Raw genomic sequence first — 10427 nt, 5'->3', positions numbered from 1 at the left:
GAGTGATTGAGAGGGAGGATATATAGAGGGGAGTGAGGTGTACGCTATAACGGCTCTTTGCTAATTTTTTTTATATTTTATATTTTTGAGATTTTCACTGGCCGTTTAAATTAACCGGGATCGGGAGAATCAACGGCTGGATGGGCGCCGCGTAATTTGATGGGTGTAAAAACTGTTTAAATTTTAGAGCCTAAAACGAAGATTTTGAATTTAGAATTACGGATACAGCTGGATACGGTATGGCCCACTGGTTTATGGATCCGGAATTATGAAATGACGGAATTACCCCTGGACTTCTGGTGGTGGATCGATGTCATCTGATGTGGTTCGTGAAGTTAATAAAAGGCTGTCGACCCTCGAGCTCCTCTGGACAAAAGGTTATTCGTGATCTGGTACAACGCGCGGGGTCTGGCATTGCGTGTGGTCGAATCTTGACCCCGACTTTTTAACCTCTGATTTCGGAAGAAAACTAATTTTTTATTCTCTTTCAGGTTTGATGAAGATATTTTGAGCGAATAAGAAATTTGAACTTAAGACCTTGACTTTGTACACATATTGTGGAATGCGAAATTGAATTTGGAACATCCGTTGCAAGGTGAACCAAAAACCTTTTGCGGAATCTCAAGTTTAAATTTTTTTTATTATATCGGAGAATTTTTTGAACTCGGACTTAGATTACTCCAACACATCACGCAACGGTCATTCATCAATTACCTAACTTCAATGGTTTAAGATTAAAAGGTCTTTCACAGGACGCCAACAATTTTGAGTTTAAATACAATGAAGAAGATTACTTTACACCTAAAATATCTCAGACGACGAGATTAACTTGCATAAAATAGAAAATAGGTTCAACATCACGTGATGTTCTGGTTTAATAATCTTCGGTCAGTCTTAAAAGAATAAGCAAAGGAAGTAAATAGAAGTGCATTTAAAACAAAATATTAATATAGCATGCCCAAGAATGTCTGAGAAAATCAAACAATTAAAGCTTACAACCATACCATATACCCATCACTGCAAAACAAAACGCAGATCAAGCAAAATGCCTTCAAAGGCATTGAAGTTTGTAAGGTAAGGAGTCTCCATCGCCCAAATAACCGTCAGATCTACCGCTTCCACACAAACACGCTTTGAGAATAAGCCAGCACTAGAACAAAACAGTAAGCAAGCATCATACATTGACTCTGCAATCATGCTATAATCCCTGCACCACACTGCAATCTTTATCAAACATTTAAGCTCGTTAGGAATTATCGAACAAAATAACCAGGTTTTCCGCCATTATTCGTATTATTCTTTTATGTTATTCTTGTTCCTTTGTAAGCCTACTATGACCGCATCAGGGTGTTATTCTTGTTCCTGTACGGCCCCGTCATAGATTTTTAAGCAAAGAAGTGCATTTCCGAGACAAGTATTAGTTCAACTGCGATTATACTTCAAACACAGCTGACAGAATCAATCAAATTCAAACATTTCGGTGCTTATGTTCATGTACAGGCTAAAGCATCTAGAGCAAGAACAGTTGTTAAAAGCAAGGATAAATTTTCTAAGCGATTTCCGAAGTTGTGTTTTAGTATTTAAGTTGCTATATTCTGGATTATACAAGGGAAGGTTTAGTATTAGGTAGATATTATTACGTGCAATAATATAAAGAATTCAGGGTTTGAATCGTGCCTAAAGTTACTCATAGAAATCATGGTAATACTGTTGAACAAAACTAAGATTTGGTGTACTGCATTCACAATCGAAAGTAGGAAAGAGAAGGACAAAACATGCCATTTCTTCCCTTCCTAAACCTCCCAAACTTTGATGGAAAACAAGAAAATTAAAGTGGTAGGTGAGAGTGAAAAGATGTATTGTCTAAGTTTTGTGTTTGTGTGAAAGAGCGAGAGAGAGCGAGAGAGACTTGTACAGGTATTAAAATAGACAAGAATATTGCTACCAAAATAAAAAATAAAAACAAAAATATTCGAGTTCAACTGGCAAGGCTGCCTCAAAACTTCAACATGAACCTAAAATTATACGCATGGAAAATTGATAGGAAGTGTTTGCCATACCCCAAGGGGACAATAATTGCAAAATTCATTCAAAAGTCGGCAACAAACAAAATAAAATTTATTGTTAGTGAACGTATAAGACAAGCATTAAGAATGTGGTGTGCTTGGGGTGCTGCCCGCCAATGGCAGGGTTATTGGTAATATAAAGAAAACTATCCTGACTCGCTCTTTGCGTTGTTATTCTATATATTTGTTATTCTGTACAAAAGGATCCTGCCTAATTCACTAATTCGGGGGAAGCTACTGAACTTTTATATTTGAAAAATATTTCAGGAGGGATCGTAATACAAAGAAAACTATCCATCAAACTGTCCTGATGCAAAATAATAGATGAGTCGGGATCCCTAACCCTAACAATCCAAGTGGACATCTTTAAATGTAAGCCTGTGGCCCTTTAAAGTTAGGATCTAAATACATGCCTAGTGTATAGAAGGTAATCAGATTTTACCAGTCTCCTAAGGTTTCCTAAGATTTATCCTGCTGCTTCGAAAGATGAAAATATACTCTTCGTAAATATGTAGAAACAGATGAATCCCAACATATCAACAGGTTATAAAATCAATGCTGAGAAGCAAATTTTGCCAACTAAATAAAATCTGTACATTGAACACAACCTTACCACCTCAAAAACAGATGACAGAGTAAACCTTTTTCTGCTAAACTTTCAGCCCTTATGGAGTCTTCTTCGCCAAAAAAAGACGGGTTGAATTGAAAAGATCTAGTATAGAAAAAGAGAAATTCCACCAAAAAGAAAAATCAACAACAAAATCGACCTTTCACGCTAAAAATTACATGACAGTGTTAAGAATAAATAGTCAAGTCAGTAGTAAAACAAATAACAATAACGATAAAAAAACTGAACTTATGAAATTGTAAGCCTTTCCCCAAACATAAAACTAATAAGATAAGATCTACACGGCTTTCCAAGATTAAAAGGCTAGCCAACTTGGTTTAGGTATTCACTTTACCTTTTATTTGACTTGTTTTATCTTTATGTCTTATGTTGATTTCTAGATGATAGTAGTGCTTCTACTCCTAGTCTTTTTAATTTGTCTTTTATATAAAGTCGGGCACTAGTTTTGTGAGTTTGTAAGTAAGTTTCGGAGGCCTAATTGAATAGTGAAGTAATCAAGGCTAGGAAGATGTATCTAACCCTAATATATCTACCCTTACGAGACTTTTCATGCTGGTCTGTTATTCCGAAAATTAGACAGTAATCTTTCCATCTTTTTAAGGATCTCATTGTTTTCTCTGTTGTTTTGATGTTGTTTGGTGATCAATATTCTTCTCTATTCCCTAGTGTGTTTTGCTGTGCTACAGCAAACGGACAGTAGCTTCCGCTTCTGTCCTACACCAACTAGCACAAGACCAAGCTGCAGAATAATATACAGATGAATTATGCAGACCAGATTCTTCAATTAGGTTCACGATATTCCAAATACTTGTCACTACAGTTTATCAGCTAAACAAAATATCCTCCAAATAAATGTCGATTCACAAGCCACCAAAACAGTAAATAATATAATAGATGCTGTAGTCCAACAAGCAATATCACGAGGCCGTCTCTGCTAACTACTATAAAAAAGAAAAGACTAGGATATATGATTTATCATGGCTTCTATCACTTTTTCTTAGAAATCAGCGTGCAAAATCCTGTATAATCTAAATAGTAAAATGTACTCCAGTCATTGCCTTCTATAAGCCTATACACTTTAAATATTTAGTCTTGAAGCCTACTGTGGTACTACAGAATAGAGATAGACACTTATTTCACCCAAAGTTCATTCGCTTTACAGAAATCCTCATCTTTTAGCAAAAACTACTTTAACACTTCCAACTTATTGGGTAAAATTGTGACGAAATGTTAGTGATAACTAATCTGCTTAATGTGGTCGGTCCAATCTCTACTAGATTGAAGACCAAGGATCAGGTTGATTACACAATATCATACTATACTAAAAGTTGCCTACAATAGAAATGATGAAGCAGGTCAGAGAGCGCAAGTCTCCTTACATTTAAAACAGATATTCTTGTAGAAACCGAAATGAAACGATTGACAATAATGTAAAATTCACAAAGTTACCTAGAGCATAAAGAAAAATGCCTAGTTTAAATTAGCTTCAATGTTCAAGGTAATGTCCTTGTTTCGACCTTTTGAGAGCTATTTAACAATGATACCCTTTATAACCATAAGTACATATCTGAGAGCAGTAAAACTAAACTTAATACATTGCCGGTCCAGTTGAATAAACTTAATATATAAGAGTAAGAGAGTCAAGCATACATACACATATGCTATAAACCAATGCCATCTCAATAGTACCAAATGCAAAAGGAAGTGATAGCAATATACCACTTTTGGATTGACAATGACAAGGTCAACAAAAAACAATCCGAGTGAAAGTAGAAAACTTGAGAGTCAAAAACAACAAACTTAACTGCCATTGAACTCCAGTTCCAAATACCATCTCCATTAACATGGCAGCAACCTGAAATGACAAAACTAGCATAAACCACCCCGAATCTAGAAAAAAGAGGCATGGAAGGGTGCATCACCTATATTGCTAACGCAATAATACCAAAGAAACAATTGGTCCCCAAGTGAAATGCAATCAAAGAGATCCACATTGCAGCACATGATCATCCATCAATGCTTTTCTCCTCGGCCTTCAAAGTCGGACTTTTTGACTTATTTGCATCCTCTACCAAGGCCTGATCACCAGAGGTTCTACAAAATGAACAAAAAGAAAAAAAATGAAGCATCGGACTTCTTAGACAAAGATTGAAAATAATGATAATGTTATAATTAAAATCAAATATGAAGCGAATCAGTAACTTTTTTTCTTTTATCAAAAGCCAATAAGTAACTATGATGTGCTCAAAGAACTTACAATTTCTGCTTTTTGGCATTCTGCTTGATGCTTCGCACCATTTCCATCGCCATCTTCTGGTGTTCCCTTGTTTGTGAATGCAAGTCCAAGCCTTCAACTGTTTCACAATCAACTTTACATATCCGGCACCATCCCATACTAGCTGGTTTCCTTTTCCTTGATTGATCAAAAGACTCTAGATCTCCCTGAAGATATAAACAGCATCGAAAAATTGGACCATAAATCAAATACAATAAAATATCACAATGGAAGCTGTAGTAACAACGAGAACAGAAGAGCATCACTTAACACATACAGATACTTGAAGTAATACTTAACTGTGTAAGCTCCATCAGTTGGAAATCTTTGAAGTGAAAAGCTGCTCCTAAATCCAGGTTCACCAGGACGTGGATGACTTGGCCTGTTGCCTCGAAATGATTCAAACTTCCCAGGCCCAGTCATATCTCCTAGGCGTGAATGACGATCACCAAAACCCATAGGTTCTCGCAAATGCAAATGACTATGCAAGTTCTGAGGACCCAAATGATCTCCCCTCCGAAGATGACCAAGGTGCCCATCAACAGTTTGCATATTACTAGGGCCCTCACACTCACCCCGACGAAAATGACCAGGAAAATTAGAAAGCCTACCCTCACGGAATGAATTTCCATGTGGATCACCAAACCGACGAAATTCCCTTCTATCAAAATCATCAGGGCCAAAGCCTCTAAACCCATGAGATGGGATGCCAGGGTAATCTCTAACTGGGCTTTGGGGAGCCAAACCATCCATAAGGCGTCGTCCAACAAAATCTGGATGACTGCGTGAAGGCTCCATTCTCCCAATATCTCCAGCAGCAGGATCTGTATTCTGACCAATATCATACTTGGGCCCATGAGGTCCCCTATCAAAGGGCCTTGATGAATAATTCCCAAATTTTGAAACGGGGTCAGAATCCAGATACGAAGGCCTAGGGAATCGCTTGAGATCATCTTCATACTCTACCCGGTCAACACCACAAAAAGTTGGATCTACTGGGAAGGGATTCAATCGCTCGTCCGGAAAAGCCTTGAACCTTTCATCCCTCAACCCATGAGTTGATGAGGGGTCAAGGCCTGGAGTTCCATTCATTCTCAACATATTCGGGGGGATTCCAGATGGCTGTCCAATTGCTCCCTGATCAATTTGAAAGGCAGGCCGCTGGTGACTCCTAGGACCGTCAGGGCCATATGGTGCTGCTCTTGCCATCATTCCACCAAATGGAGGGCCTCCAACAGGTTCACCTTGCATCCTGGGAGCCCCTGTATGGGAAGGAGGTAGTACACCTTGAGGACCATACTGACCTCCCCCCCTTCCAGAGGATGGTCCAAAACCTTGGTTGGCACCGGGTGGCCGCAAATGCTCGGATGGATGAAAAGGTTGTCCGGGTACATGTGCAGGTCCCTGAGGTCTTAAATGAGTCCAGGGGTGCCCAGGCCCCTGTGTATGATGTGGAGGTCCTGGAGGGGGTGCACCAGGCCTTTGGGGGAGTATAGTAGGTCCATGATGTATTGGTACAGGATGTGAGGGTTGTGCAGAGCCACCAGCTTGTACCTGACCAGTTGGAGCTGAAGTAGATACAGCTTGCAAACCCTCATCCTTCTGCAACCTTCGACCCTGTTCTTCACGAAGTTGAGCTTCTTCCGATAAGATTTCTTTTGCACCCTCAGCTACAGCTTCGCCCAACTTACCGTTACTTGAGTGCTCCATAGTACTATCTCCACCCTCTTCCTTCAATGTTGGGTTACCTACAAACTCTCCATTTTCAAGTGCATGGAAATCTGGATCTGCCCCCAGCAAGCCCCTAGATTCTGGAATATCCTTAGAAGATGTATCCCCCTGATTAGGTTTATCTTCACCACTAGGTTTATGCTCATCATCAGCGGACTTCATACCCACCTCGGATTTGACAGATTTAAGTTTGCCGCCATTTGCAACCTTCTGATTTGATGACTCAGATTCTTTCTCAGTTTGCCTTTCAGACATAGTTGGCCTCGAGTTTGCTCCAGATTGCACTGGGTTGTTTGTTCTGACCATATTATTCTGATCTGTAGATGGATGGTTTACAGAAGGATGCACTGGCCTCACTTGGCCAGCAGTTTGTGTGTAGGGCTGAGGTTGTACTGCATGACTTGGCATCATAGGCCTTCCTACAAGATTAGACTGAGTATGTTGAATGCCCTGAGACAATGCAATGTTCTGCTGAGACTGCGTAGAGGCATGATTATGTTCAGGGAATGAATGAGATTGGCCTTGGGGACGTAACTGTGTAGATGGTTGCTGCTGTACATATGGCTGATGATGGAAATATTGCTGAAGCATCGGTTGTTGAATTGCCTGCATAAGCGGGCGCTGGTAGACCAAATTTCCAGGTTGCTGAGCATAAGAGGGAACTGGCTGCTGTTGTGCAGGTTTGATGTTTTGGACTTGACCAGGTGAAGGCAACAAAGCGGGCTGCTGCTGGTTTGGAATTGTTGTAAGAGACGAGGGTGGCCGCACAAGTGGTAGTTGTTGAGGGAACTGACCCTGTACTTGAACATGAGTCTGTAACTGAGAGTGAGGCATGCCTTGAGATTGCACGTGCATGGTGTGTTGTTGTGGGGCTCCTGACTGCACTGGTTGATAAAGGTGAGGTGGGGGATACGAGTTATTTCCAGACACAGCATGAGATGATGGATGTGCCTGAGGCTGGACAGCAGCATTCATGGGCTGAGAAGGGTGAAGTTGGGGTTGGTGTTGAGCCTGTGCCTGTGGCTGAGGTTGAGACTGAGAATGGGAATGGTGCTGTGGGTGGAGCTGGGCCTGGGTATGTTGCTGAATTTGGGGCTGCTGATACGGAGGCACTTGCACCTGTTGAGGATGAGGTTGTGAATGGGGCGGAGCTTGGTAATATGGCTGTTGCTGCCCATGAGCTGCTGGGTATGTCTGCACTGTACGGTGGACTTGCTGCTGTTGGTTGGCTTGTACCTGATTTTGAGTTTGAGCCGCAATAGGAGCCTGGACATTTGGAGGTTGAATTTGGGGTGTTGGTTGAACTTGAGCTTGAGAAATTTGAGGCTGTAGCGAAAGTTGAGTTTGGGGCTGGGGTTGCAAGTATGTCCGAGGTTGATTCTGAACAGTCCCATATGGTGGCTGAGCCTGCAGTGATTGTGGAACCGCTGGCTGTTGATATGGATAGTAGTTCTGATATTGCTGTTGATATGGGTCATATCCAGGATACTGCTGGTAGTACTGTTGATATTGTTGCTGCTGTTGGTACCATTGGTCAGCAGACAGCACAGCCGCTTGAGATTGAGAACTTGAGTTTTGTTCCTGAGTTGGATCAGATCCAGGTGCAGTTGTAGTTTGAGAAACCAAGGCCTGAGATGTAGTTATTCCTGTTTGAATCGCGGCCTGGGTTTGATCAGCAGTAGCTGCTGATGTGCCAGAAGCTGAAGTGTCTAGAGCACTCTGTGCCTGCTGCGCTGGCTGGACACCCTGTAATTGAAAGATAACCATAAAAATTAAATAGTCTCAATTCCAAACGGTTGAAAAAAAAAAAAAAACAAATGAAAATACTTACAGAGCAAGTTTGCCCATGTTCCTGCACTTGACGATGTACAATTTGGACTCCACACCTGTTGCATACTACAGGAGAATTTCCAAAGGCACATCCAGAACAATGAGGTGTGCACTCGGATAATGGTCCCTGCCATGTGCATCCACTCCTGTGGAAAAGGCAATGAACTGGTATTTTTCCAATGGTTTCAGCGAGGGCCTTATTTGACTCAGTAAGTGGCTGCATTGATTGTGTCAAGGTTTATCAATAAACAGACAAAGAAGAAGATTAAAGATTTTGCTACAACCAAGGTTGTATAAGGAAGGACCTTGGCATCTGCTTCTGTAACTAAGTAGCCGTCATATGGGCAAGCCTGGGTGGTGCTCACAACGTATGTCAAACAGGGCTTGCAGTAGAGATGAGTACATTGCGACTGTAGCGCTTCATTTGGGTAAACAAGCAGACGACAAACTGGACAAAAGTACTCTCCAGCAAGAGACTGGATATTCAATATGCACTCATTATCAAATCCCATGCCGCTCTACCAATTCAGCTTCAAATCCTAGTGCATCAACGCTATAAACCCGAATGAGCACAAAAATGGTGAGCCCTTTTTGAAGATAAAGAAACAATCATTTTTCCATAACCATTCATGACTTACTAACTTCAAAATCATACAACAAATCCTATGACCGAAAAAATGACCAAACGCATAAAACAGGGAGGCATAAATGCAAATACAAAATGTACCCATCACTCTATTAGCATTTGGTAATAATTAGAAAATCGCATTAAACAAAAAACAACGAGAATCCCAAACCTTTCGACGCGTACGAAGAAGGCAGTCTGAAAATAATCAAAATTCGAGTTTTTGTTCGTTTTCAGATTCAGATCAGTGCGGTTTCAACTTTCACAAGTCCAAACAGATTAAATTCAACAATTATACAAAAAGTTTTAAACTTTCGTTTATAAATTTCCAATTCCCAAACTTTCTCAGCAGCCAAACATTGTAAAGAAAGGAATTCCGGTACCTGGGAGTTTCTCTAATGTCTACCAATTCGATTCGAGACCTTAAAACCCTAGCCCAGCTTAAACCTGTAAAAAAGAAATTAGGAAAATTGAAAAAAATAGAATAAATCTTAGGGTTTTCATGAACGAAATGTTGTGCGTGAAGGGAAAGGAAGGGCAGAAATCGAGTGGGATTACAGTTGGCGGGGATTGGTCGAGAAACGCATAGAGTCGCTGGGCACAAGAGAAATGCTATTGCTTAAGTGCGAACGGAAACGCAGAGCAAGAAGACGGCGCTTATACAACAAGTGTTGCTTAAGTCCCTTTTTTAAAATGGAAATATAACTTCAAGATAGATTTTACACATACATTTAGAAGACCGAAAATAAAATTGGTGTGCAAAAAATAAAAATAAGGTGTTAGATTTAAAAATAAATATATGAATAACATCGTTGCTAAATTTATTCAATAAGAAAAACCTTCAGTGACAACTGCATCTAGAACAATCGAAGAAAAAAACATTTCTAGTAATAGTTAATAAAGACCTATCCAAATATAGCATCGCAAATGAGGTGACCAAAGCAACTAATGATATCAGCAAGAAAATTTAACTTCAGAAAAATATGAGGCCAAGATATCAAAAAAAAAAAAAAAAAACATGCAAGTAATCTAATGTTCTCAGTAACTTGTTTGGGGTCATATTAACTTTTTTCTTTAAAAATATAAAAAAATTAGAATTGGTCCTTACACAAGTTCATTTTTGGTCCAAATTCAATTTTTTAATAGAAGATAAAATAATTCATACTATATTCATCTTAATTACTGGATAGAAATCGGATGCGAGACCTCATTTTTGTTGACGGCACCCTACATTCTTAAAGATTGTACATCTATTTTTTTAAATCAAAATCT

General features: G+C 39.8%; 2 protein-coding genes across 14 annotated transcripts; both read right to left on the bottom strand.

Annotated features, from left to right (window-relative positions):
- Positions 1–911: 911 nt before the first annotated feature.
- LOC125468553 (collagen alpha-1(VII) chain-like) lies at positions 912–7564 on the bottom strand. 13 transcript variants are annotated; one of them, XR_007250961.1, is made up of 5 exons: positions 5270–7564; positions 4952–5136; positions 4500–4788; positions 2680–2778; positions 912–1207 (listed from the first exon to the last, which is right to left on the bottom strand). XR_007250961.1 is itself a non-coding variant. In XM_048564519.1 (3 exons), the coding sequence occupies exons 1-3, from the start codon at positions 7553–7555 to the stop codon at positions 4701–4703; spliced, it is 2559 nt and encodes an 852-aa protein (XP_048420476.1). In that variant the 5' UTR covers positions 7556–7564; the 3' UTR covers positions 912–4700. The 13 variants fall into 13 exon arrangements, 1 of the variants encoding a protein (XP_048420476.1); XR_007250962.1 differs by having other exon boundaries at positions 2683–2778; XR_007250966.1 differs by having other exon boundaries at positions 912–2778; positions 4500–4549; positions 4617–4788.
- A 610-nt stretch (positions 7565–8174) lies between these two features.
- LOC103929827 (E3 ubiquitin-protein ligase NRDP1) lies at positions 8175–9929 on the bottom strand. Its single transcript, XM_048564344.1, has 6 exons — positions 9714–9929; positions 9539–9602; positions 8836–9069; positions 8532–8747; positions 8269–8446; positions 8175–8218 (listed from the first exon to the last, which is right to left on the bottom strand). The coding sequence occupies exons 3-6, from the start codon at positions 9040–9042 to the stop codon at positions 8175–8177; spliced, it is 645 nt and encodes a 214-aa protein (XP_048420301.1). The 5' UTR covers positions 9043–9069; positions 9539–9602; positions 9714–9929.
- Positions 9930–10427: the final 498 nt, after the last annotated feature.

Source organism: the organism of the source record quoted next, unplaced genomic scaffold (assembly GCF_019419815.1).
Source record: "Pyrus x bretschneideri cultivar Hongxiangsu unplaced genomic scaffold, Pyrus_bretschneideri_v1 Contig39, whole genome shotgun sequence".
Lineage (NCBI taxonomy): Eukaryota > Viridiplantae > Streptophyta > Magnoliopsida > Rosales > Rosaceae > Pyrus > Pyrus x bretschneideri.
Note: the sequence above shows the minus strand (reverse complement) of the source record. Positions and strands in the feature narration are given on the sequence as shown.

Excerpts from the sequence above, each read along its gene's own strand:
- LOC125468553 (XM_048564519.1), bottom strand. The coding sequence starts at position 7,555 with ATGCACGTGCAATCTCAAGGCATGCCTCACTCTCAGTTACAGACTCAT. Across the intron at positions 5,137-5,269 it reads CAACTGATGGAGCTTACACA|GGAGATCTAGAGTCTTTTGA; the intron begins GTTAAGTATTAC and ends TTATATCTTCAG. Across the intron at positions 4,789-4,951 it reads AATGCCAAAAAGCAGAAATT|AACCTCTGGTGATCAGGCCT; the intron begins GTAAGTTCTTTG and ends TTCATTTTGTAG.
- LOC103929827 (XM_048564344.1), bottom strand. The coding sequence starts at position 9,042 with ATGGGATTTGATAATGAGTGCATATTGAATATCCAGTCTCTTGCTGGA. Across the intron at positions 8,748-8,835 it reads TTACAGAAGCAGATGCCAAG|CCACTTACTGAGTCAAATAA; the intron begins GTCCTTCCTTAT and ends CAATCAATGCAG. Across the intron at positions 8,447-8,531 it reads AACATGGGCAAACTTGCTCT|GGTGTCCAGCCAGCGCAGCA; the intron begins GTAAGTATTTTC and ends TTTCAATTACAG.